Source organism: Scardinius erythrophthalmus (assembly GCF_964197995.2).
Source record: "Scardinius erythrophthalmus genome assembly, chromosome: 2".
Lineage (NCBI taxonomy): Eukaryota > Metazoa > Chordata > Actinopteri > Cypriniformes > Leuciscidae > Scardinius > Scardinius erythrophthalmus.
The window spans coordinates 33160019-33187929 of record NC_138222.1 but is presented as its reverse complement, the minus strand read 5'-3'; the positions used below and the strand labels follow the sequence as shown (position 1 = coordinate 33187929).

Here is a 27911-nt window from a genome sequence, read left to right as displayed (position 1 = left end):
AAAAAAAAAACTCGAGGGCTCTGTATTCGCGTTCAACCTTTGTGTTTCCATCATGGCTTGCGCTACAGTGATTAGCGCCAATAGATTTTCTTCACACAAATGTATTACCACCATCAATCATTTTTATAAAAAGAGCATTTATTTCAAAGTTGTTGCTTCTTAGATTGAAGCACATAATAAAGCAACAGTACAATGTTCATAAAATATAAGTGTGATGCTGTAATATTTTCCTTACATGTTGAAATACTGGTATTTGTATGTATACTAAAATAAGAACTTTTAAAATTGTACAAATAGTTACCATAAAATCGACATAGAAATTAGCCATTTCTCACTGCGACAGGACATACTGCTATTTTCTCACCAAGGAGAATAACATAAGCCATTAAAGAAAATGAGAAATGAAGAAAACATTAAAAAATGATAGTCATAATGATATCATCATAATAGAAAAAAAGAGAAAGATTTACATAAACTGATCGGTGTAAGATTGATCCTCAAGAGACATATTTTGCACATTGTACTGTACATACGTTATAAGGACTTTAGCTTGCTTTAGGATATAGCTTTCAAGTTACAAAAAATGCACTAAGTTGCAAGAGTGTCCATTAGTTAAGGCGATTTTTGAGCTCACAGGTCTTTCTTTGTGATTGTTTGTAGATGGAACTGGGCTGAAGGTTTTTTTTTTTTAGTTCTAGTTGACAGAAAAACACAGTCTATTTTTGCTGAATCCATCTGCTTCCATATATATATATATATATATATATATATATATATATATATATATATATATATATATATATATATATATATATATATAAGAGGACCTGTCTGGACAATGTCTCCAAAGACAATATGGAGGCGCTACAGAAGCTACAGAAGTCTAAGAGCACGTTTACACGACATCAATGTACTAAAAACCGGAAAAGCTTTTCCTTTGCGTTTTTTTGTGTACTGACGACAACGTTGTCAAAATGATCCCTGTTCACACTGATTCGCGAAAACAATTAAAAATGCTGTACTATGTATGCCAGGCCAGTAGGTGGCGAGGTCACTTTGTAAAGAAAAACTATGCGCCTATAGACTGAACACGTAATACGCATGCGCAGGACGTCACTGTTTTCACAAATTCGCATAACGGTATCATTTTCAAAAACTTGCACTCTGAAGCCTGTTTTAAAAAGTTTGCGTTTTCAGACCCCCAAAACGCAGTTGTCGTGTAAATAAACAGGCAAACGCACAAAAAAAAAAGTTTTGCGTTTTTAGTTCAAAATGGTGTCGTGTAAACGGCCCCTTAATTTGCTGACGTTCGCTCAAGATTACTTAAGGCAACTGTTTTTGTTTTTTATTTCTTTGTGAGCTCGTTCACAGTATCAACAAATCCATGTCTCTCTGTGATCCACATCCATAACCTCAAACCTGTAGGAACCTACAAACATCAAAAGTGTAACAGAACGTTCTTCAGTTCTTAAACAATATTGTCACATATTTCTTCATTTCATACACACCACAGAGACATGTCCACCACAGATGTGTCTATGTGTCTCCTTTATCTTTTTTTATTTGTTTGTTTTTGTAAAATTTTTATTTCCACCCTTCTGGCTCCCGCATAGCACATTGTGAGGCTCCCAGCATCTAGTATACTGTGCGTATACTTACAAACAAGCTAAAGTTTACTATAAAGTGACAAACTCATGGAATACTTATAGTAAACTTCACAAAACACACAGTTAGTGGAGGTGGGCCGGGTGGAGGGAGATGAAAAAGGACGTATCCGAGCGAACGTTAAGAGTTGTCATCGGCAGAGTCTTTGGTGCCGTAAAGATCGGCAAGTTTCTTGAAGCGCGGCCCCCAGCTTTGGAGGTAATCGTAGTCCAGGTCTGAATCTGTGGTCACCGACTCTAAGGAACTGAGAGAGCCGGCGATAGAGCCTCTACCTTCATAACCGTAGATCTGAATGGAGTCATACGGGGGCGCTGTGGGGTCATTGTCCGCGTCAGAAATCCGAGATTTGATGAAATCATCCACATCCACGCTGTTGCCGATGGGCCTCAGGCCGGGGCGCATAGGATACTGCAGCTCGGGCTTGATGTCCTTACGGGGAAGGAAACCGTTGGCACCATCTGGGTTCTGTAGGGTGGCGATGTCAAACGCTTCTGTGTCCTCCTCTCCACCTCCCTCATCATCATAGGTGATGATGTTCTCCCGAATGTCTTCCTCCTCAAATACGATCAAAGGCTCCTTCTTCTGGCGCCGCAGGGCCACAAACAGCACCACGATTGCTGCAGACATACAGACAAATGTCAAGCCAATGCTAACAGCATCTCTCACTATTGATGCTTCTGTAAATACGTAATCACATCAGAAACTGTTTTCTTAAATGTAGTTGCTGGAAATGTTTCATTACAAAGATAAAGTGTTCTCATTACATGCAATGTTTTAATATTTCTTTGGTAAGTCCACATAACTTGAGGCAGCTAATATATTTTGGGAAATGATGAAGGGTAATTTTATAGTTCTTCAATATGGATTGACAGGCTTTACACATTAGAATACATTTTGAATCCTTCTTGAGAGTGTTTTCTATGTGCAAATTTAGTAACTTTACGTGCATTTCCCAAAATACACTCAACACGATTGTGTGTGTATATGGAAACATAAAAGCTACAGTAATATAATCGGTTACACTTTATTGTAAGGTGACAGTAACAATGTACTTACTCAAATAAGTACTGAGTAATATTAATTAACTACTGTACATGTATTCTAGAGTTACAGTTTGGGTTAGGTTTAGGGTTAGTTACTTGTAATTATGCATCATTTACTGAAATTACTTTACTAAGTGCATGTAGTAACGTGTAGCTTCGTCAACTTAAAATAAAGTGTTACCATCTAATCTATTTATACATTTTACACAGTCAAATCAATTTGATATATTAACATTTATTTTATTTTATGAATTGTTATTTAAAAAAAAATCTGTATTGGTTAAAAGTATGCTTACAATGTGCATGTGTGATTTTGCGGTTGTCCAGCAGGTAACTGCATGAGTTTGCCTACTTACAATGTATTTTAGCACTACAATTACTCTAAAGCATTCGTCTCTGACAATTCGAAATATTAATTTTGCAAATGATCATCTTTACAACCTACTTAGGCTCACTTTGCTTTTAGGAAACAAAGCTCTGATTGATTTTTAGAGACAAGCAAAGTAAATAAACTATGTACTCTGTGAAGCACTGCATCTGTTCTATAAATATGCTTTTTTGTATGTGTGTAAGTGCATTTTTGGGGTAAAATGCAAATATTGACAAGCATCAGGTCCCTATGAGAATGTTTAAACCAACCAAGCAAGACCCCAATTATTTACACATGGTTGCTTGTATATTCGTATATAAATATAATTAGGCTCACCTAGTAGAATAACAATACAGGCCAAGATGGCAATCAGAGCTCCAGTGCTCAGCCCTGCTGACAGGATGAAAGGTTCCACATTGCAGGAGAGGATGGTGTCTTTGCTGTCGCAGCTGCACACACGGATTATAAGAGTATTGGTGCTGCTCATCGAGGGTACGCCGTTGTCATTAATCTCAATAGGAAGGTGGTACACATCCTGGGTCATTCGGCTGAAGCCCTTCCGGATCACAAAGATGCTGGCGGTGCTGTCTGTGGAAGCAACAGAAGAACATTGATGGAGTGTTTAATTCAGCTGCTGAGGAGATTATACGATTTTAGTAAATTCACAACAGAGTTGTTAATGTGCTGAACAGAATTACAAAGTTTTCCCCTCCCTTGAGTTTAGGTGCCATGAGAACTACCCACAGCCACCGGTGAGAGTCAATGAGGTGTGAATCTTCCAATATTAAATTCATGTTTAATATTGTGAACATTTATCAGCTTTTGGAAGTGTAATCAAAGTTAGAGCGGAGGGAGCGGTATTGGTTTTATTTGCAACTGGGAGCGATGGATCAGTGCCAGTGCATTTCCCTGACTCAGTGCAAGGTCACGCTGAAGGCGTAGATGGAGTGAGTTCATTTAGGGGCCTGGGGTTTAGTCATTTTCACTCCCTCTGGCACCACTTTCTTCAACCTTCAGTGGCTCTGTCAGGGAAGGCCGCTAATGATATGGCTACAACGCTCATATAGCACGATGTCGCGGACAGGCTCGATCAATCTAATGCTATCCATTATAATTCTATATCATATTCTGTCAGTGAGATTACCCTGGGCTGTGTGAAGTATTAATTTGCTACATTTGAACCAGAGACAGCTCCTCTGGGTCCTTCTTTTCGATGTTCTGTTTTTGGGCCACCTTTATTGGAGAATGCAATACACTTAGAAATCTCAAGGAATCATGCATGCGTATGATTCACTGGCCACATACACTTGATGTATGGCAAAAATATTGAGCCTGACATCATAAACGCCTATATACTCTTTATGGCCGGACAATGCTTAGATTAAGCCAGGATTAGGCCTTAGTTCAATTAGTACATTTAAGTAGATATTATAAACATGCCTTAGATAAAAACATTACTGATGTGCATCTTAAGACAAAACAATGGCACTGACATATTTTAAGATATATCAGAGCAATTTACTTTCAGTTAAAACAGCTCAAACATGCATTTTAGTCTGGGACTGGCTTAAGCCTCGTCTGTGAAACCGGGGGCAATTATTATTATTATTTTGTATCTTTTTAGATTAACAGTATAAAATGAACAGGGCATCTTTTTTTTCTTTCCATTATTATAATACCGCAATATACTATGTACTGTATATACCAGCAGATGAAGTTCATACGGACCTAAAAACAATATGGGTCACCACAATAGAATTTACTAAAAAGATGCTATTGCTGGATGTAATTCCTACATTAAAATGCACATTTGGCACTTTCACAACCTTGCGGCCTGTAAAAGGAACACATTTATAACCTTTTTTAATTTCTTTTTTTATTTTATTACAACTAAACAGATAATATTCCATACTCTTCATATTTATAGTTCATGCACATAATCAGCAGGCCTTCATTACGTCCGTCTGATAAGAGGAGCCATGTCAGAGCCTCTGTGCAGAGAATGGAGCATAATGGAGCTTCAGATAAATGGGTGGGCAAAGCTGTTGAAAACTGTATCCATTTGAAAGGCTCTGGATCCTGATAAAGCCAGTCATTCTGAGTAGCCTAATCTGTCTCCCTAATATTGTTGGCTTTTGAAATGGCCTGCTAAAAAGTGCTCATCTCCTTTCTCATTAAAGCAGACCAAATGGGAAAGACAGTCATTTCTCTTTCACTCCCTCATCTTCTCTGTTCACATGGGTTCACTCTATTAATTTAAGAAGAAAAAAGCCTAAACAGATCTCTGATTGTAAACATTTTCACTTTAAATACAATTAACACGTTTCACTCAGTCAGGCTACAATTGACTACAATTTACGGATTGTCAAGAGAACACTTTGGTGACTAGTACAGATTACTGGTCTGGATTGGTACAGATCACTAATCTGGTGGGCTCAGATAATCCACGCAATATGAAAATCCATAGAAGAATACTGACCGTCATGGGGAAATCTCAGAGTCAAAATAAGATGCACCGGTGTTTTGCCAGATGAGAAGTTTATTTACTATTTAAATTCATTGTACTCGAATTCATTTTATAACTGTATCATTTATCTCTTTTAATTCCTTTTATAACTGTTTTAATTTCCCCTGCTTTTATTTTGTGTCTATTTTCTATGCAAAGCTCTATGAATTGCGATTATTATAATTCCTTTCTATGTAAAGCTTTTGAATAACTGTTTGAATTTTCCATTTTGAATTTTGCACTTTGAATTGCTTTAAAGTGTATAAAATGTGCTATATAAATAAACTTGCCTTGCCTTACAATTATGTGAAGATACCAGCATCAGCTACTGACAGCTTTATTGTATTTCATGATATTTCAATCTACTGGTGGACAAAGAGAAATATAGCACAATCAGAAATTAGCCAGTGGAACAGAGAGGTTCAATCATGACGTCAATTTGTAGGTCAACCTGCAAGGCTATTTCGCCATGGGGTCTCTTGGGGTGTTTAGGATAGAAATTGATTGATTTTAGAGTAAAATAAAGTCTGTGGTTAAACTTGGTTAAAAAAATTAAATGGAGCTACAGTTGTCTGATTCATTCAGCACATAAAGTCACAGATAGTGTAGTCCTTATTTAGCGATGAAAAGCAGCTTCCAGAAGTTTAATTTATGTAAAAGAAAAACAGGAAAATCTGAAGTAATTCTGAAAAACGATTGGAAATTTCTGAACCCATGGCTCGAAAATGCAAATTCTTTACCAGGTTTTACGACTACAAACTCAACAGGTCTAGAGGTGGGAAACAGTTTAGTTTGTTAGCATATGGACTACAATTCATTATCATATCATAGCAGTCGAACCGAGCGTTCTGAAATAACACCAAAGCTCCTTGTAAGCAAAGTAAACACGATTTGCAGTTTCTTTGAAACATACATAATTCAGCTTGTAATCTACCTAGAGCCACAATATAATGAGTTCATGAAAGCAGCAAATTCCCCTCAAACTGAGCACCACCCAGTCACGATGGCGCTCCTCAGGGAGGCTCTTCAGTGAGCTTAAACTTCAGACTTCTCATTTCCCAGCAATTGAGTCTCACACATTACAGTAGGTAGGGCTCTTATATGTGGTCTTCAGATTGCATCTACCTGTTTGGGCAAAGACTATTAGAAGTAAGGTGATGATGTTTTTTTATTTTTATTTTTTTGGTGCAACAAGCAGGATGCTTGAGAAGTAGATATAAATGCGGCTGCCTACCAGCTGGGCCTCACCCACGTTTCCAATCCACAGATGGAGAAGCTCAAATGAGAGTGACGCCTTCATAATTAATAAGAGAGGAAGTTGACTTGAATTTGCCCACCTCATCATGACCTAATTATCAACATGAGGTTGGTTGGGCGACACTGCACACACTCACTCCTACGCATGGATAAACTCATTTGGTTTGGAAAGAGACTAAAATATTTTGTGTTTCAATTGGCGTATTTCCTGAGGCATTGTACTTGGCTTGAAAGAAGCAGTTCTTCAGTGGAAATTATTCTATTATGGGGTGTTTTGTGTGTCACTCACCTCTGTTGTCCTTGAGGGAGAAACTGTGGTTATTAGCGACCTCAGGGGCCAGGCTGAAGTGGAAGTGCTGGCGGTGGGCCATTTCGTCCTTATCCGTAGCACTAACTGTCTCAATGAGCTGTGGAGCAGAGAGTTCATATCAGGTCATGTTAAATTGGTTAAAATCACCAGGGCATGACTTTAAATAAATGTATGCCTCTTTTTTTTTTTTTGTCAGTCACTCAAACTTTCAGCTGCCCGACAAAGGGAAAGTGAACACGGCATTGATTAAATTTCGGCATCAATTTAATCTTTTTTTTTGTGTTCATTTAAAAGTTTTGATGGAAGTTGTGACCTCTTTTAGATATTAGCTAATTCATTAACAGTTTTCTGTACCTATTTAAAGACAGTTTTAAATTGAACAGGTACATATTAATACGGTACATTCAAATAAATGACATTAAGCAATAGCATTTAGGCTAAAACTTCACCACTAGTCTAAAATATTATCTGGTAACACTTTACAATAAGATTATACACTATTGTTTAAAAGATTTTAAATAAATAAATATAGCAAACAATAGGACAAAAATGACCAATTATTTCAATGTTTTTGTCACAAAATTATGTTTTATTACGTACAGAAAGCACATACTCTTGTTCTCCCCTACTGGAAAAACCAGCATGACCAGCTCATGGTAGCTGGTAAACATGGTAGCTGGTAAGACCACCCAAGCTGGTTTCTCAGCTTGGTGGAGCTGGATTTAAGATTGCCCATTGTCAATTATTCCTCACTTAATGAACCTTACTGTTAAGTGTTACTGATGATTTAATTAGTTGTTTATTTAATTAGCCCTACAAATATTTAATTGGTTCTCAAGTATAAACAGTTAGTTTACTCACCTTTCCAGGGCTGACATTCTCACAGACAAGCACTTCGTTTTGAGTGGCAAATTCAGGAGCATTGTCATTCATATCTTTGACTTTGATATTGACTCGTACTTTTGCATCTTGGTGATGGCCACCTGGAACAACAACAGAAATCAAACAAAAAAGACAAGTTATTTGAGATATATCTATAATAAGACATGAGTGACAAGACTAAAAAAGACAGAAGTGTGCTTCACTCACAGCTCCTATCTGAAATTATCAGGTTTAGTGAATGCCTTGATATTATGCATTTTTATACATTATACATTTTTGATGGTTGAAATCATCAAATACAGTGGAATGAAAAGGAAAATGTATCAGTCAGAAACCTTGAATTCAACCAGACAAACACTAACTGCACCTCAAGGAAATCACATACACACAAAAATAAATATATAACATTTATGGCCAATTACACTCTGTTCACTGAACTGAGGGTATCATTTGAAGTTTGAAGAGGTAATCTGTGGCTGTCTCTTCAGAAATCATGCAGGAGGCCTGGCGACACTACAACCACATAAGAGCAGGGTGGAGGGAGAGCTGGAGTGCTTGGTTAGGGAAAAAATGAGAAACATGCACAGCTACTCTGTTATTTAAAAGCCCGGAAAGGAGATGAGTGACCTACCAATCTCTGTAGCACTGACAGAGATATTGTGCCAAGCCTGTGCTTCCCGATCTAAGGGCCTTGTGGTCTTAATAATGCCGTCCTCTGGATTAATGGTGAAAAACTCTTCCAAGTCTGTGTAGCGTGGGATCATATATCTGGGATGAAAGAGAAAAAATAAAATGTGAAAACTTTCTTTTGGAGGGTCTCTCACTCTCTCTCATTCTCTCTCAAAAAAAAAAAAAAAAAAAAAAAAAAAAAAAAAATATATATATATATATATATATATATATATATATATATATATATATATATATATATATATATATATATATATATATATATTGCATATAATATGTGACCAGTCACACGTCGCACGGGTTTATTTGTGGCAATAGCCAACAATGCATTGTATGGGTCAAAATTATCGATTTTTCTTTTATGCCAAAAATCTTTAGGATATTAAGTAAAGATCATGTTCCATGAAGATATTTTGTCAATTTTGTAAATTTTAAATATATAAAACATTTATTTTTGTGAGTGAATGCAGCACAATCGCGAACATAAATGGCCAACTTTAAAGGTGATTTTCTCTATGCTTAGATTTTTTTGCACCCTCAGATTCAAGATTTTCAAATAGGTGTATCTCTGCCAAATATTGTCCTATCCTAACAAACCATACATCAATGGAAAGGTCCAGGGTCACATATGTTTTTTTTTTTTTTTTTTTTTTTCTGTCTCTCTTTGAATTTGGTCTAATAAATCAAGATTCCCAGAACAATACAAAACCTTACTGACTGTCATCAAACACAAAGCACTGATCATACTTCTGTACTGGCAAAAAACAGGCAAAGCATTTTTGCTTTGTTTTTACAGGAAGAAGGTGCTACCTGATGGGGTTGTTCATGATGTCGGTATCTTTGGCATGCACACGGCCGACCGGAGTGCCTGCTGGGGCGTTCTCCTCCACCTCAAAGTTGTAGCCGGGAGCCATGAAGGTCGGGGGTTCGTCTGCATCTTCCACTGATATTTTCACAATGGTAGTATCTTTGTATGGACCCCAGGCGATGAAACGGGGGTCCATATGTGGGTTGGAAGCTTCTACCTTCAGTGTGTACGATCGCTTTGTCTCAAAGTCCACAGGCTGAAAACAAGAGGTCAGGACACAATTTGGTTATTCAATTTGATAGAGGCTGTCAATAATAATAATAATAAAAAATATATATATATATATATATATATATATATATATATATATATATTCAAGAGTCACTGTACATGTTTGAAGATGAAAATGACCTTTGTATCAACAAAGGACTACACAGAGAACCAAAGGGGAATTACTAGATAAATAAGTTTGAGCAAATAAATAACCATTAATAGATTACCAAAAAATCAACAGAAATTAATTAGAAAATAAAGAAACACTGGAATACATCTAAGCAGATTTAAAAAGGGGGCAAACTTTAAAAGACACAGACTAGAGGGCACTGTTGTTATACATTTGGGAAGGAGACTGTCTCCACAAAGAAGCTCATATGAGAAAGAATACAAATATCAAGGCTCTTGCAAACATATTTCAGTTACAAATTGCACTTTTCCCAAAGTTCTCCTCTGGCACAAATCTCATGCCATTTAGGTGTAAGCAAATAAAACAACATTGAACAAACAACTGTGCTCAAATGCAGCCAATCATTTGGTCTGCCTGTGTCCTCTTGCATCGCCAGTTTTCACACGTCTGCCTGTGTTCTGATCAGCCTGTCTCACCCATCACACCTCTCGGCCACAAATTACCAAGTGAGAATTACACATAAAGGGTACATATCAACTCAAACACATACACATGCGAGCTAGCTGTATGTTGATTGGTTAAAAATTGTTTTTCTTGCTTCCTCATTCTCTTCTCTCCCTTTTTCTTTTCTTTGGATCTCTTTAATGGAGCTGCCAACGCTGAAACAACTATGACCCAGTTCTTTCCTCCAACAGGTTGGAAACTATTCTCTGTTTATCCTGACAACAGTGGTCCCTCTTCTCTCTCTTTCCCCCAACTATAATCCTTTATTTGGCACCTAATAACTCCCGACTGAACCTAATCAGAAGCAGATAATATTCACAATAATGCTACGTCTCTGCTTAATATTCAGCCTGCGTTGCCTGCCCGCAGTTGAAACAGAATACTTGATTAAAACCCTGGCAATTCCGTCAGTAATTTCGACTTTAATTTTCAACATGCTTTGAAGAGCAAAAGGTGATGATTTCCCAAGAGGTGTATCAGCGAGGCATTGTGTTATTGAGTGAAGCAGCATTGCATCAAGCTGATTGTTGTTGGCATGCTGTAGTGTCTGTTCTCTCACCCTTACTCCTGATTCATCCCCTCCTTATACCCTTATCTGCCATGTGAAAATGCACTGCTGTGGCAATGACGCTTAAAAAAATAAATAAAACAAGCGAGGCTGACACAATGCCCCAATTGTTCACCATACAAACCTCCTTTACACAAACAAGATCCATAGTATGCTGATGTTTCACCAGATGACACAGCTCAAACAGCAATAATTCTTCATCAATATGCTTCCCTATCTGACGATCATTTTGTGGATGATCATTACAGATCTCAAGCTGTGGGGTGAATGGTAAAAGATCACCAGCAGGTGGCAGTGGTACGGCTGCAGACTCGGTCTCTTTGGTTCTCAGGCTAAAGCTGGTTGGTGGTGAGCAGGCTCCTCAAGGCGATGTGGGAATTTGCCTCGTCCACAGGAGGTGGGGGTACGGACGGGCGGCAGCCTAACCCGAGTGGCTGTGTAATTGTCTGCATAATCCAGGGCCTCACAGCAGGGGAGAAATAACCCAGGCAGCCCGGCCCAGATGAGTTCCCCTCACATGGACAGAGAGAAGCAGCCATGAAAGTCAATGCTCATCTCAGATATAATAGGGAAGGGATGGGCAATGTCATTGCAATTACAGAGTGAAAATGGTGAAAAATCACTCTAGCTTCCCAGTAGTCCTACACCTGAACACACAGCCTTGCTTATTTGAGCGTCCATGCAAATAGGAACACAAATGAATAAGCAAATAAGCTAAATGCAAACGATTCCTCAAGAAGAGAACAGACTAAGGGATGGCCAGAAATTCACAGTAACACCCCTCCCTTTCTCAGGTGCACACTTGCTTCCATTCACAAGCTCACTTACATAACTAGAGGTCGCATTCAAACAAACTTCTTTGGCACTCGCTTTTCCTCCCTTACACACTTCACCTTTTTTAGTTTGACGACTGCCTCCTGGGTCTCAGAGTCCTTGGTGATCTCGAAGAGGTTCATGCCGTCTCCCTCCAAGATGCGATAATCCACCAGTCCGTTCTCCCCTAGGTCAAGATCTCTGGCCTTCAGTCGGCCCACCTCCTCCCCAGGAACCTTGTCCTCTGAGACCGCCATGGTGTAAACCCCTGTAAAGTAGGAAAGTGAGTCCCGGGAGCTCTCAGGAAAGAAGAGGTGGAAGGTAATATGGTTTGTAATATCCCAGGCAAGAAAAATCCTGATCACACTTCCCACCCGGGAATGGAGAGTCAGTTCGCTGCATGATACAGGTGCTACCTTCAGCTAGCTGCCTGGCACCTGTGAGCTCTTAGCTGGTGAGAACACAAGTGCATGTGTGAAATTTATATTTGTGTGCTCGAGTGAGCCTGTACGTGTATGTGGGTGGGTGTATGAAGACTATAACAGACACCTGCCTGAGGCTGGAGCTCGCAGAAAGACCATATGGCTCCACTCCCTGTTTGCTGAGAGCCAAAGGCTTCAGCTGCATTTACAAAAATAACTCCCACATGGGGAGGAAGTCCTCGTGAAGACAGGCCAGGGCGTGCAAGAAGGTCTGTTTTTTCAATCAGACCCTTGACAGACAAAAAAAGAAAGGGAGCATTTTCATCTACACGTTTTTCAGGAGCTAAGTCTGTAGTGAGCCATGTGTCAAAGTCTGTTTCGGATAGGGCAAACAACTCTGGCAATCAATATCGAGCCTAAAAAGAGGCAGCCGACTGCTCAAGTTTTATTTTCGGGGCTACCAGAACCACATTACATATCTGAAGCTCAGATTCTCACCTGCGCACTGAGCCAAACTGCTGTCTACATTAAAAATCTATCTTGCTCCTGAAATGTTCCATTTTGCAGTTGGCTCCAAACTATCGGTGAGGTAGATTTAAGTATATGCTGGCCTAAGCTACTCACTGTGGGCAATAACCTTGCAATGTAAAGTTTATTTTGGTCCATGAATAACGGTTTCTACCAGCACCAAAAACAGGGCTTATGTAGGAGCTGGAGCACTGGGACCATGCTGCATTCTGCTTAAGTCAGGGAAAAGCTTGAAGGCCCTTTGCTACTGAGCCTGAGGCTCAGAGCACACAAAAAAGCGAAAGCTAGAAGGAGATTTATTGGGCCGATTTCTGGAACAAAAAGACAGATAAAATCTATGTGCTTAGTGTGCAGTTTAATGTCACATTGGCAATGCATGAGCGCAAGCTCACACAAGCGCATTCCCACTATCTGTACGCAAACACGGTAAATATTTCATCCAGCCTTTCACACTTGAGAGACTTGATGTCACTGTGCTCATGCTGAACGTTTAAAGAACATTTGAATAATTAAGTTGTGATATTTTCATGTTAACATCTGTAGCTCATATTAGCAAATTCTGACTTGGTCCCTCAGGGCTTGTCAATGTTAATATGTGGTTTGAGGATTGAAGTGTGGAAAAGAAAGAGCTGTACACTGGCTAAAAGCAAACTCTCCTCCCTTGGTGCATGCATAGCAGAGGTCAGAGTAATGTTGTGTGTAGCCAGCCAAAGAGCAAGGCATGGCCACAGTGACTATAATAAAACCTGACAAGGATAGAGGGGGACAAAAAATGATGGATGGAGGAGAGATAGAGACAGGGAAAGAAAGAAAGACAAAGAAGGAGAGAACATTCACAGCTGGAAGAATAAATTCTCTCACCCTGAGCGAACTTTGGAGGGTTGTCATTGACATCAGTCAGGGTGATTTTAACCTGAGTGGTTCCTGACAGACCGCCCATGTGTCCACCCATGTCCTTGGCCTGGATGACGACATCGTATTCCTGCCTGGCCTCCCTGTCCATGTTGGGAAGAGCTGTTCGAATGATTCCTATAGACACACGTACAGGCATAGATCAAAATTGAGTAACATGTCTTCCAGACCATTAATTTGTGCTCTTGGTTCACAGATGTCACAAAATCTCATCTCATTTTCATAACCGCTTATGCTCTAATTAATTGACTTGACTTTTCATCAACATTTGTGAAATGTATTCCATCTAAACAGTTTTTTAGTTGCGGTAGTAATTAGAAAACCCCTGAAGTTAAATGTATAGATTATTGATGTTATGCAAAAGTTCAATTCAGATGCATGATTGTATTCTGTTATTTGATTTTACTGTCACTATTCAATTATTCAACTAATCAGTCAAAATGCATACATTTGCATAGAATAACTGATTTCATATTAATGACAACTTCAGACAAATTGCTAATTCAGTAGCAAAAAAAAAAAAAACAATTGTCACATTTATTTGATATGTATTTTCCTTAATATACTGTATGGTCATCATCAATATCAATATAAGTATATGCTAATTTCATCTGTAAATGTATTACAATTAGCAGTAAATGCATACTGTTCTTAATGGGGGCATCTTCCCCTACCATGTACACGTCATACACAGTCAGCTTTTATCCAGTAGGGTAACTGACCTTGGCCTTACACCTCAAAATACTGCCGTACAATAAAAAATAAAAAAAATAAATCATTCATATTTCAGACAAGAAGAACCTCATTATTGAGGTTCATAAAGCATGCAACAAATACATTCTCCCATAGTCCAAAGGGTATATACGTGAAATAGTTGTATGATGGCTTTGTTAGTACCACACAGATGAGCCGCACTGAACAGGATCAAGAAAAACATCCAGCTTTAGTTTATTAGCAGCATCTGTTCCATCTCCTCTGACTGCTGTAGGGGTTTCCACTGCCACCGGGACATTGTAGGACTAATGTGGCCACAAATTAATTTAGCTCAGAGAAAGCTAAGGTGCTCTCGCGAAGCGTGAAAGGACTACCCTCTTCATTCCCAATCCTCATACCATGGTAATTGAATTGAAGCCAAACATGACTTGAAATTGCACATGATGCATTTTTGAATGCATGGCTGGCTCCACAGAACTAACACTGAACCAGTGAAAATATCATTATTGACGACTGTACCTGTCTGCGGCTCCACAGAAAAATAAGGCTGGCCCTGCAGGATGCTGTAGACCAGCCTGGCGCTGTTGCCATACGTGGGGTCATCTGCGTCCGTAGCTGTGACCTTTATCACAGAAGTACCTGTAGAGGAAGAACATCACCAATCAGCCATGAGAGGGATCCAACACATTTGGATGTTGCACAGATCTCACAGTCTGGGACACATCTCCCATTGAGGCAGCAAAGATAACAACGATTCTGCAACTTTGCTATTTCTCAGGATGTAAAGTTGAGCTTGAATAACCTTTTTTTAAAGGCAGCAAGAGTATTTCAGAATCTAAAGCTAGATTATACAACCCGTTGCCTCGGGTTTTGTCTCAGTCGGCTAATTTCCATGAAATCTGATTCTGTTTACACACTAAAATTAATTTACCCAGCATGTTTACCAACTTGTCTAAAAGTATAAGGAATTGACCTGGACAAAACTAGCCATTCGAGGTTCCCAGTAGTATTATGTGAGCTGTGAGCGAGGGGTATTGGGGTAACAGATTGTTACCCCGTGACAGGTGAGCATTACTGATGATGTATTGCACAGTGAAAATGCAGTAAACACACAAACACATGCACACAAACAAATGCAGGCGCACACACACCCAGACAAGTCAGCAGTCACAAAACAACAGTTGCAACAAGGCTAGCGACTCACTTTCTGAGAGTCAGATTTCAGCTCTTTTGAATAATGCATGAGGAACAAGCTGTCAGGCGTGGGCTCATAGAGAAAGAAAAGAAGCTGACAAATATGCTTTTCCAGAGGCTCACACTCACCAACATTGGACATCTCAGCCACTCGCGCATAGTAAGGGCCGTGAAGGAACTCTGGAGGATTGTCGTTGATGTCCTGCACCTTGACAATGAACTCTGAGGGAGGCTCTAGGGGTTTGTTGGTGTCTCGATCTACAGCCTGGGCGGTCAGTGTGTACTGGGCCTGTTCTTCTCTGTCCAGAGTTTTTGTGGCGTGAATGTTGCCCGTTTTGTCATCAATGACAAAAATAGTGCCTGCCCCCTCCCCTGAAAGGATGTATTTAATGTTTCCAATTCCTGAATCTACATCCGAATGAAGCTGTAGGGAGAGAAAGAGAGGTTTTCAACAACAACGAGCAGGTCAAACAGGAATGCTGACTCGAAGTAGAAAGCTTTTTGGCTGGTCTTCAGCGACCTATGATAGCATAATATCTTACAGTAATATCTAACCTGATGGCTGCTGCATTGACAGCGAATTCCATAGGGGAACATACCTCTCCTAAGTGCAAGTCTACATTAATCTTGAGCGAACGTCATTGTTTCATATTAAAATGAGAACGAACCTCGTGTTTGTGATATTTATAAGTTGCACTCATACAGTATCATATATAGCTGATGCGAATTAAGGCATGTTGATTATGCTGGTTAAAATGAAATTAAACTCCTGACACAGAATATCCCCACTCAATAAGTCTAAACCTTCAGTTGGGTTCAGGTGGGAATTTAAAGGCCAACGTGCTGAAGGTTCGCCATGTAACTATCCGGCAGGCCCATAAATCGTCCATTTCCCCTATGCAAGAACCATAGGGGACTGCACAGTTATTAAAAAGGAAATCCAATTTATAACCTTCAATCAAGTGGGCCACTGATTGCTTTTGTGGAACAAATGGAGGATATTGCAAGGACTCTGTCTGTAATGAAAACCCCAATGACTTTCATTCACAGCATAACCTTAAGAGAAAAAAACGAGGGAGAGAGATGGAGAAGGGGGGAAAGGACATGAAAAAATGGATGTAGAAGCTGCTTCTTTCTACTTACCCGACCTACTAAGACCGGATCTGGTCCTGTGTACTCCTCGATGACAAAGAACTGGTTCCAGACCCATCCTCGTTTGGAGCGGTGAAGCACCTGGCCTTCTTTGCCTCTCTCCCTGTGTCTGTGCAAAGAGAGATGGCGGCGGTGGCCACGCTCCCGTAGACCTGAGCCCCTGTACGTCGCTGCCGCTGCAGCGCTCCATAGTGCAGCCCCCAAACACAAGAAGAACACATGCAGTCTCAGTCCCTCCCACATCCTGCCCACACTGTCCACTTCCTCTGGGCCTTCCTGTTCACACCCCTCCTGTGGGTATCAGGGTCCAGAGAGAATCCTTGAAATGGTGTCTCCTGGATGGTGTGGTCTCTTAAGGGTTTTAGGGGGAAAGTAGGAGACCTCACTGGATTTGACTTCCCACGCTGCGATGCATCACAAAGTCATACTTCGCCTCTCTTTTCTTACTTCTCATTTATCCCTCTCTGATTCTGAAACAAAAAAAGAGAAAAGACATCATTGGTCACATGAGGGAGTATAAGTAGGGTACAAAGATTTAAATTGTCTAAATAAAATGTAATTCAAACCTGGAAATAAACAGAACATTTTAGGATATTAAAACGATTAAAGACATAACATTTCCAGATCGCTAATCAAATAAGAACATTTGTGTCATTGATCATGTGGTATTCTTTGTAAAGGTCAGATGTCCTTGCTTCTATTGAAGCACAGGATGCTCTTTGGCTTGAATCATGCTGGTGGAGAACATGATCATTATAGGTTTTACAAACACACCTGGGGAGTTAATGGGAGCAGCACTCAAGCTCCATAAAAGCAAAAGGGGACAAATCAAATACAAAGCCAATCTGAAAGTCTTCCTTTCAACTGTTAGCTCAAATTGTTATGCTTACAATATAATTTGTAATGAAAACAAGTCATTAAATTAGAAAAAAAAAAAAACTGTCTCAGACTTTTGTAGCCCACTGTATATACAACATGATTACTTTTGTCAGACCACACTGGAATCAAGTTAAATTGACTGTGTTGAAATGTATTAATTCATTTTGTAACAGTGTACCCTGAACTAATTAAGCATCAGAGGTTGTAAGCCCATTTGCGCCTATTCAATTAGACATTACGCAGCCAGCGGTCTACCAGCAAACCATTGTTGCAGTAAGCTATTCTTTATGTTTCAGAATATAAACCACATGGTACTGCAGGTCTCATGGCTGTTTATATGAAAATGTAATAAAAAAAAATTACTTTCTGTTAAATAAATGAAGAACACAAAGTGAGTGAGGGGGATGAAATAAAACTCCCTCTCTATACAATTCAAAGGTTTGGGGTCAGTAAGATTTTTTTAAAGGATATTCATACTTTTATTTAGCAAGGACACATACACTTTTTCCCCACCATTGACGGAAATTTCCATCATTTGTGAGACAGCGCTTCACCGCATTGATGGAAATATCCGGCTTTCTGCGTTTTTACTGGTATACGGTAGGGAGCTCTATTAGGCAGAAGAAGGCTACCAAAAGCTTTTTGCTCAAAATGTTGCTTTTTTATGAAACCCACATTCGATTGTTGATAAAAAAGGAATGCATGGCGCTAGAATAATTATATTTATTTTTTAAAGCAGAGCATCTGTTATTCCTTTTGATACAATGGCATATTCAGATATTCATACAACAAAATATTCTGGGGGCCATGAAACTTGTGAAAACGATCAAAAATACTGGCGATGGCTGGCAACTTTTTTAGAAAGAGTTCAATTGCACACAAGTAACCATAAAGACATTTTATAATGTTACTAAATATTTCTATTTTAAATAAATGCTGTTCTCTCTCTCTCTCTCTCTCTCTCTCTCTCTCTCTCTCTCTCTCTCTCTCTCTCTCTCTCTCTCTCTGTATATATATATACATACACATAAACTTTAACATTACTTAAATACATATATCATAAAGTTCATATCAATATAACACAAGACCTGTTCTCCAACAGCTGTCAATAGCATCCCTTTCCAGAACTTTATCCTGTGTAAACACTTGTCATGTTACACATCCCGTAATTAACCACTTGAGGTGTTGGGTGAAATCCCATAAAGTCCGTTCATCGCTCTCTGTCTGGGTGTAGGCGGACATGATATGGGAGTGAGGCCCGTCGGGTATTTTCTCATTCACTGAGCCGCTAACAACCTTCAGCTCTGACAACAACAGTCACGGTGGCCCGCTGCACCCACACACACGCACACAAACTGCACCATCCTTACCTTAATCATAGTAAGTCAAATCCTCACTTCACACAGGTACGGAGGAGGGGTCTGTGAGAGTGTGAAAACCCAACCAATCACCAGTCTACAAAGTAAAGCCCTAAATATTTCCCAAATAAAGTGCATCCAGCAGAGAACTTGGGAAGTGAGTGCTTTAACTCAGGCAGACCTCCACACTGCCAGGCCCTATAATGATTACATTATATTGCTTCACGCTCTTCTCAGTCTTGGCTGTAAATTGGCAGCGGTGATAGAGAAAGAAGACATTCTATTCCCTCCTTTCATTATTGACAGGCCACCAAAATGTCAAAATACTCTGCTAGTTTGGGTGGTTTTACATGCTATAGGACGTTTGGGGCAGTAATATTGTATATACATTTCTGAAAAAAGGCTCTTATGCTCTCCAAGGCAGCATTTACAGTATTTGATCAAAAATACAGTAAAAAAAATATTGTGAAATATTTATTGTTTATTACATTCTTTAAAATGTATTAAGTAAAATTAAAATGTTAAAGAATGACTATACATTCGATAATGATAATTGATTGGTTTTGCAATGTAAGCAAGATTAACCATATTTTAATCATGATAACGATTTCTGCTAGATTAATTTAAAATAATCGTTTTTGATATTTGCCCAGCTGATTATTTGTTCTGAACAGGTTTTTTTTTTCATTTTTTTTTTTTCATTGGTAACAAGACAAGCCTCCACTGTCTTTCCTTTTGGGGTTGCAGGTATCAATAGAACAAATTTTGTTTGATTTTTCCTAAAAAGACACATTTTCTCCCCAGTGATTTACTTAATCTTATCAATCTAGCAACCATGCTCATGCACGCTCTCTGTGCTGCAGCAAAAAAAAAAAAAAAAAAAAAACTGACCTGACAACACCGGGAAACATGTATGTTGGAGTTTAACAATGTTCTCTGTGAAATTCTGCTCAAATGAAAGTGTCACTGCTGGTCTCTGATCTGAATCTGTGGTTTGTCTCATTTGCAACTGAATTGCTTATCATAAGATATCGCATGTGAAGACAAATTACAAAGAACGGCCAGAACACATTAAAAGTTTTCTGTTTTCAGTTGAAAACTGTCGTGTAAGCGGCCACTAAGTTAATAACTAATGATTTTTACAATGGAAATTAATCAATCAAAAACTTACTTAAGCTAGACACTGACTTTCTTCTAGAGCTGGTGTACAGCCAAAGCAATCTTTGTAGCATTCATTTTATATTATCAAAGTAAAGCTGCTTTGAAACAATCTGTATTGTAAAAAGGGCTATATGAAGGTGACTTGACTTGACAAATAACTCACTAAAACAATGCATTACCGGAAGTCATATTAATGGTAAGTAGTGTTCAATTTACTCTTATCAATACAATTGTAATCAATACAAAAAAATTTGGTACTGATTTCCCGTGTGATGAAGCCACCTAGTTGATTAAATGTCAGGACTTCCCTGCTCTGTCTCTCACTCCACTGGCCTACCTACAATATTTCTCTAAGAATAGTTCTCAGCCTTCTTATTCATCAGCGGAGCAAATGCAACATTTGTATAACAAACCAAGTAGGTCCAGCCTACAACTTTTTCGGTAATTATGTATATTTTTGACTTTATTATGGAAAATTATCTGTGAGGACCTAAATAAATTTCCGTTGAATTAATTTGAATTGAAGTGTAGAGTCATTCAAAGATGGTAAGTGATTCACCAACCCTGCAATGTCTGTACCATCTGTTAAAGTGATACCGTTAATTATCAAGCACTCTTATCGGCCAGAATTGTATTTCTGTTGAAAGGATTCAAGCTCTAGCATCTTAAAACATATTTGACGAAGTAAATAAAGTGCAGATATTGTATTGTAAGAGCAGTTTTAGTTTTACTCTGGAACAAAAACTAAGAAACTGCTAGCGTGTACCGTTAAGCTTAATGGAGGGCAAGGGAAGAAAATGCCTCCGTGTTTGCTACCACAAATGATCGCTTTGCCTCACAGCCTATAATTACTAGTTTAGTGGGATATATTCAGTGGAATATGTTACACATTCCTCAACTAAATATAAAATTCTGCACTATAAAATACCAAGACCTCAATCATAATGCAGAGTTATGGACTCAGTTACCACTGCAAGAGCCTTGGGATGAAATGAAGCAACTGCAGAATCTGAAAGGCACTGGAAGTGATCCTTTGGCCCAACCAGTATAAAGATATAAAACAAATAAACGGATGAATGGATGGATAAATAGATTTCAAATTCTTAGGAGAAATGTCAAACTGGATCCAGAAGCTCTGTCATGGCCTATTGCAAGCATTCAGAAGCCTGAGAAGAATCTAATTTCCTATCATATTTTCACACAGCGGAAGGATCAAGAAAAGGAAACCGAGAGCAAACGAGGAAGGGTTACGGAACAGAAGTGAAGCTATATTTCAGTAAAAAAACCTTAGACCTGAGAGAAAGTTATTCTGTTCTTTGCACTGTATTTTCAGATAACATCCACTTACCCTGTTGGTTTCTGAATTTAAGTAGGTAAATTACAGCAATTCAGCAGCGAGCACACTCTGCTACTCTGGATCTTCAACCACAAATGTAGTAGGCCTATCTAATGAAAAGTGGCTTGAGAGTAAACACTAATGTGAAAATGGTGTGGTCAGATCTACTAAATTTTTCACTCATTTTTTTTCACTCACTTTAACTCTCAGTAGCACTCATGATGTAAGACCGTGAAGAAGCACACATGGATAGACGTGGTGTGCAGCAATAAAGATGATCAATCTCTGTGTATTTTTAATATATGTTATTTTCCGCTTGGATCATCAGCAGCTACACTAAATGTTTTCACCCAAGTCTCTGATACTGTATTTGTGTCATGTAGCATATGTTCTCACACATATACATTAGATATTAAACTTAAGTGGCTTTTTGTGCTAAACATCCAAATATTTCCTTTCCTTGTTTTTATTTTATTTTATTTTTTTACCATTGCAGCTGGCAAAGTGAAATAAAGATGACCAAGATGCTGTGTAGCAATTTCCCATCATGGTGACAGTTAGATTGTGTAAATGTATTAAAGTAGCCTATGTGTATACTGTGCTGTTTTTTTATTTATTTATTTATTTATTTTTTACTGTTTCTTTAAAACATTAATCTATGCGTTTATGTATTTGGCTATGCACTTCATCCTACACATTAATCATGGCGAAATCTACATGACTCCATTTATGTATTATGGGATGAACAGCTTTGCTGTAAGCCTATACTTCTAGCGCATCTCTCATTTTAAGACAGACACCCTCAGGCACTTTAACCAAGCTTTAGAAGACAGTGACAATACACTGTAAACATTGTTTGCAATTAAAAAAAAAATGCTACAGTAAAAACCTGTTATCTGCAAGTTTATATGCAATTATAGGCATTCCATAATACCTGAAACAGTGTCACGGTATTGTTTACTGTGAATTTCAAGCAACCATAGCTGCCATTTTTACTGTAAACAGAATATGTACCAATGCTGTATCACTCATACACTCCTACAGTTAGCTGTTGCTCAAAAGTATTCAGTACATGGTGTTTCATATAAAATGATCCAATAGTGCCTTTGCTAATGTCACAGGTTTTGATGGTCTGTTAGGATTGGTCTTTTAAAACCATGTTTGACTGTACATTTCAGTATACTCTACCTATATTTGCAAGAGCTTCCTGAAAGATATCTCAAGTACTGCCTGCCTGTTTGGTGGCTGGCTTTGAAGATGTGTCGAAGAGCCCTGGGTGCATGTTACCCTGGTGTATATTAAGAGGAGGAATTTCAACAGCATCTACAGAGAGTAGCCTGCTTTTTTCCCCTTCTTTTTTTACCATCATCCTACCGCCCTAATGGATATCCAGCAGACCCCGCTGCATGGCTGGAATCTGTATAATAGTGCTACACCTAAGATTTCAGCCTGCATAAACAGAGATAATTGCACTTTTCACCTCCACTGAATCTAATGAATCACAGCGTTTATAATAGTACATTTTACAGGCATGCTTAATGGTTCAAGCAACAGCACTATGCGTAATTAACATCACAAAATAATGACAGTACTACGGAGCCCCCAACGGGACCTTTGCAAAGATAAAAATATACAGACGAGATAAATAAATAGACGAGAAAACGTATCTCGTGCGCACGAGATACGTTTCTCGTGAGTCTGCATATTTTTTTTTTTTTTGCAAAGGTCCCTTTACGGGCTCCGTACAGTACACACAGATTGCCCAGACCCTGTCTTATGCCACTGGTCAACCAACAAATGGCTGACTTAAGGTGCGGTCACATTTATCGATTTTTGACGAATTACTGCAGGCAACATCCAGTCATTTCAATGGGAATCCACACAATATAACTTTGCGTGGGGGTTGTCTCTGGATATTTCACTGGGAATGTAAAAAAATATATATTGTATAAATATTGAAACAATTACACATGTCATCTTTAAGTAGGTGTGTTTCACCACAGACAGTGAGAGCTTCCTTCTAGCTTTGTATTTGCAAAGCCAGTGTGACTTTTGAACTTATGTGAAGGTTGCTCCTCTCTCATTCTACTCCTCCATCCTCACATTTTCCTCAGGCACTCAGAGATCCACTCTCAAGACGCAAATATCTGAATGCCGCTACATCATAGAGAGCTCTCGTATAAGCAAACCGGGTCAAGTGTTTAGCACCGGCAATGTGCAATTTTAAGGATCTCAGAGTGACATTCAAACATTCACATAACAATTCTGGTCTCGCCCTAAAAAAACTGTGATAAAGGTCAAATCTTTCAGTACTTTCTACCATAATTCTGAGAACAAAAGTCAGAAATAAAAAGATTTTCTTTCAAATGGCTAAGTTCTATTTCAGGCATAGAAAATAGAAGGCTTTGGAAAAGTGGCAATGTAACAGGAAGTCATAACCTCTAAACACTACATGTGCTCGTGATGGACCTGGGAATTGAGATGCGTATCTATTCACTTCAAAGTTCTGCCATCAAAGCCTTTCCCGATGCTGTCATGGAGAAAAGAGCTTTTTGGTTTCTCATTACCCAGCAGTACTTCCCCTGGTCAGCGATTGTGCTCACAGGGCGAAACCTGACTCTTAATTGCCGTTCAATTACAGAGACTAATCGGTGGAGGTGTTTCGCAAACAAAAATCACTCAGCCTGGCTCACTGCAGTGCACGGCTAAAGAGCTGATTTGTATTCTAAAAAGGTGACTAATGTTCATGCCTTTTTCTCCTTTCCTGCCTCCACACTTCCTCTGAGAGGTCTGGATTATGAATATGCTAACGGTTGTGGCCAGGGTTCTTAGATATTGAGGTGGTGGAACGTGAAGGAACATCACAACACGATGTTGATGCTGCTGCTGCCGCCACCATGGCATGTTAATGGAAAACCGCAATTGCTAACAACCGGTGAGCTTCTTGAAGCAGTGGTGGTGGAGTCTTACAAGTCTGAGTAAAGAGTTGAATGCCCTTACACTTTCTCATGATGTTATTTCAGAAGAGCCCAAGGCTCCGTCACTGTCTATTCTGCAGCACGTGCCCTTGGAGAAGTTAACTGAGTATCGCCTTACTAGGGCAAACAAGGCTCAGCACTCTACTTATATTACCTAGAACAACATGAAGGTTAGACGCCTAAAGGCAACAGTGTACAGCCTTGTATTTCCTGCATACCTTGATTATCCACTCTACGAGACATATTTATTTCCAACAGAACATAAACTTCCGTCAAACAGTTGAAACAAATCAGAATGTCGTGATAACAAACAATTTAAGGGTCATTGGAGTGGACGCAGGTGGACCCACATTTGGTGTGGACGTGTGTTTGAGTCACTCAACCAGATCATTAAAACTCATTATGGCTTTAGCCATAATTATTAACCACACAAATCAGCTTTTGCACATGCCTGGTAATGATAATTCCTCTCATTATTCATCTCCGCTAACACATTATCCTTCTGTTTATTCATGCAAGCACAAATACAGACATATTAATATCAATTTGTAAAATACTCCCAGCCAGCCTTTGCTTTTCCTGGCCCAAATTAAATAATAATAAAAAAATGAATACAGCACTACAGTACAAACTGTTAATTTTCACGAATAGATGCTTAAATTGAGTAAAATATGATTTATTTCATCTTGCATACAGTATATTGTAGATGATGGCATGGAAACTGAAACCTATACAAGAATAATATTCGAGAAATTGTCAAGGAAAAAGAGAACAAATAAACAAAAAGATGACAGATAATCAGTTCAAGGATGCATACATAACAGTATTAAATGGAGTCACTGAGGTCTATGCATGACTGGCATGCATTACTGACTTTAAAATATTCAGCCATGAATGATGATTCCTAATTTCTATAGCCTTTCACTTGACTTCTTGGATGTCATTTAACATGGTTTCCAATTATTAAAGATAATTTTTCCTTTCTTCTTTTTCCCCCTCTTTACACATCAATAACATCCTAATTATGTCTTCAGTTATTATGCTATTCCAATAAGCACTTCATAGCTTCACTGTATATCCAAGAATACTAATGACTAGGTTATAAAATACACTGACTAAAGACAGCTGCATGTCCTCAGAGCTTCAATCACCCGCAAGACACTTCATCCATTATTAAAATGTACAAGACTAATAAAGGCCCTGTGTCTTCTTTTTTGTCTCACGCACAAGGCCGCAGAATATTCTTGTCACTGTGGTAGATGTGCTTGCATGTTTTTCTTTTAGCAGCTACATTACAAAGAGGTGAATGGTGAGGCCCTGCCAAAGCCTCTCATTCCCAAACCTTTTCATTTCCTGGAAAATGGAGGACTAGTCAGGGTTTTCAGACAGCCTCGTCTCGGAGGATCCGGGGAGCAGGAAACTGCGGTGTCTGGAATTGATTTGAGGCAAAGGGAAAATAAAATACTTGAGATTCCTGAGGTTTGGGGGACAGCAGGCAAAAAGTCATGGATCCCACCAATGCAATGCAGGGAGACATTGGAGTGAGCGCAAAATGAGACTATCAGGCTTATGTGACAAACTTGGGTGAATTTAGGGAGCCATTTCAAGTCCCAGACAACTTATTAGACCGTGCCATTTAAAGTCACTAGGCATATTTCAATAAAGCTCCCTCCTCTGAATTTCTGTGTTGGTTGTTTATTTTTTAAAACCACTCTCTTTACCGGTAGCATCTGCAAGCTACTCCCATGCTTAAGCTATACTTGACTGACAGATTTATTGTTTTACTTTTTCAGAGATGATTGAAAAGCAAACGGTGCATTGATAAACATCACTCGGTTTTCAATACCTTTTCACCAAGCATCTCTGAGGAGAGGTTAATTCATTGAATTGGTAAACAGAGAAATTAAACCTTCAATAGTGTGCACAACAGAAAAGGAGAGCGACTGGAAATGATTATCCAGCTGCTCTGGCACAGAACTGCTTAAAACTGAGAATGAAAAGGAGGCATGTGTGTCTCATTCATTTTAAAACTATATAATAATCCAGAGCAAAATTAAATATATTTTCAAAATATATATTAATATTTATTTAAATTATCCAAAATAACACAGTGGATTTTGTAAATATATGACACTTTTTCAGTAAATGAGTGAAAATGTCCCTGATTCGCTTCTTTTGCTCACTGGCATGGTCTGTACACGACAAATATGCATAATATAAATACACTATACATCTATGGCAACCTGTTTAAAAGATTCCCACATCAAATCAAAATATAATTGAATGGAGAGAGCTTGTGAATCTGACTCGAACTTAATCAGGACAATAGCCAATACAACTGACATGTCCAATCAGCAAACATCACAGTCCTTATGCTCACTGTTTACTACCTGATAAATAAATATAGACAGAATACATGAAATGAATTATTTGAAACTGTCTCACAGCAAAGATCGCCCATAGGAAAATTTAGAGGGTTTTTTTTATGTATTTTGTATTGTTGTGCCAGGATGGCTTTGCAGCAGGATTGAGGATAAAACATATATGGGGATCAAACATAGAAAAGATACAAAGCAACATGTTAAACTCACAATTTCATAGCCACTGAACAGATGTCACTCATGGGTGCGGGCAGCAGAACCGAAACTGTCTCTATGGTTGTTAAACAAACACAGAAGATGTCAAGGTGATGAGCAAGAAGATGTGAAAAGGAAGCAAGGGTTGAGGGTAAACAACATGAGCAAAGGGAAATCAAAAGCAGAGAACATAAAGCACTGTCAGAGAGCACTTCACTGCGTCCAATTTCCTCTTATCATTGATGAAGACATAGACTCTTTTGAACAGAAGGCTGACACTGAACCTACATCCCTAACCCGTCCACAGAGAGGGGCACAGTGGGAGGCTGGCACTAAAAAAATTATAACATTGTCCCAGCCTGTTTCTAAATCGAGCAAATATTTTGCACTTTTAAATGTGTATCAAAAAATAAATTAGCTTCTAAAGTTCTAATACCAAGAGAAATAAAATAAACCAACAAACAAACACAAACAAACACAACTACAATAGTGGCGCAAACTGCAGAATCTGAATTTTATGCTCAAAAAAAAAAAAAAAAAAATATGACCATGACCATGCTTTTGGACCATTTCTGAGGGCATTAGAGAAAATGCATCTGTCTCTCAACACAAGCAATTTGAAGCTCAAGCTTCCCTCTAACTATGGCTTAGAGACCTTGAGAGGTGGTTAAAACAAGGAGATGCCTGTCCTCAATCCTTCGACCCAATCCACTCCTGTCATGCACCGCTGACTCAACAAAGATACTCTGTCTTCCTTAAAACATCTGGTGACAACTACCTACCAGCAGGACTCCTTTGAGACAGATTCAAGCCACAGATTAGGTGTAAATGACTCAAAATGGGAAAAGGCAGTGATATAATAACACAAACCTTGGACGTGCA

General features: G+C 38.8%; 1 protein-coding gene across 1 annotated transcript in view; it reads right to left on the bottom strand.

The window, feature by feature from the left end:
• Positions 1–826: 826 nt before the first annotated feature.
• Positions 827–27911, bottom strand: part of cdh11 (cadherin 11, type 2, OB-cadherin (osteoblast)) — a 58343-nt gene continuing 31258 nt past the window's right edge. Inside the window, exons 2-12 of the mRNA XM_081358869.1 lie at positions 16733–17211; positions 15719–16013; positions 14915–15034; positions 13631–13798; positions 11900–12087; positions 9534–9787; positions 8665–8801; positions 8013–8134; positions 7131–7248; positions 3415–3666; positions 827–2282 (exon numbers count right to left, since the gene is read on the bottom strand). Coding sequence (XP_081214995.1) covers positions 1786–2282; positions 3415–3666; positions 7131–7248; positions 8013–8134; positions 8665–8801; positions 9534–9787; positions 11900–12087; positions 13631–13798; positions 14915–15034; positions 15719–16013; positions 16733–16984 — 2403 coding nt within the window. The 5' untranslated portion in view covers positions 16985–17211 and the 3' untranslated portion in view covers positions 827–1785. The remainder of the gene's footprint in view (positions 2283–3414; positions 3667–7130; positions 7249–8012; positions 8135–8664; positions 8802–9533; positions 9788–11899; positions 12088–13630; positions 13799–14914; positions 15035–15718; positions 16014–16732; positions 17212–27911) is intronic.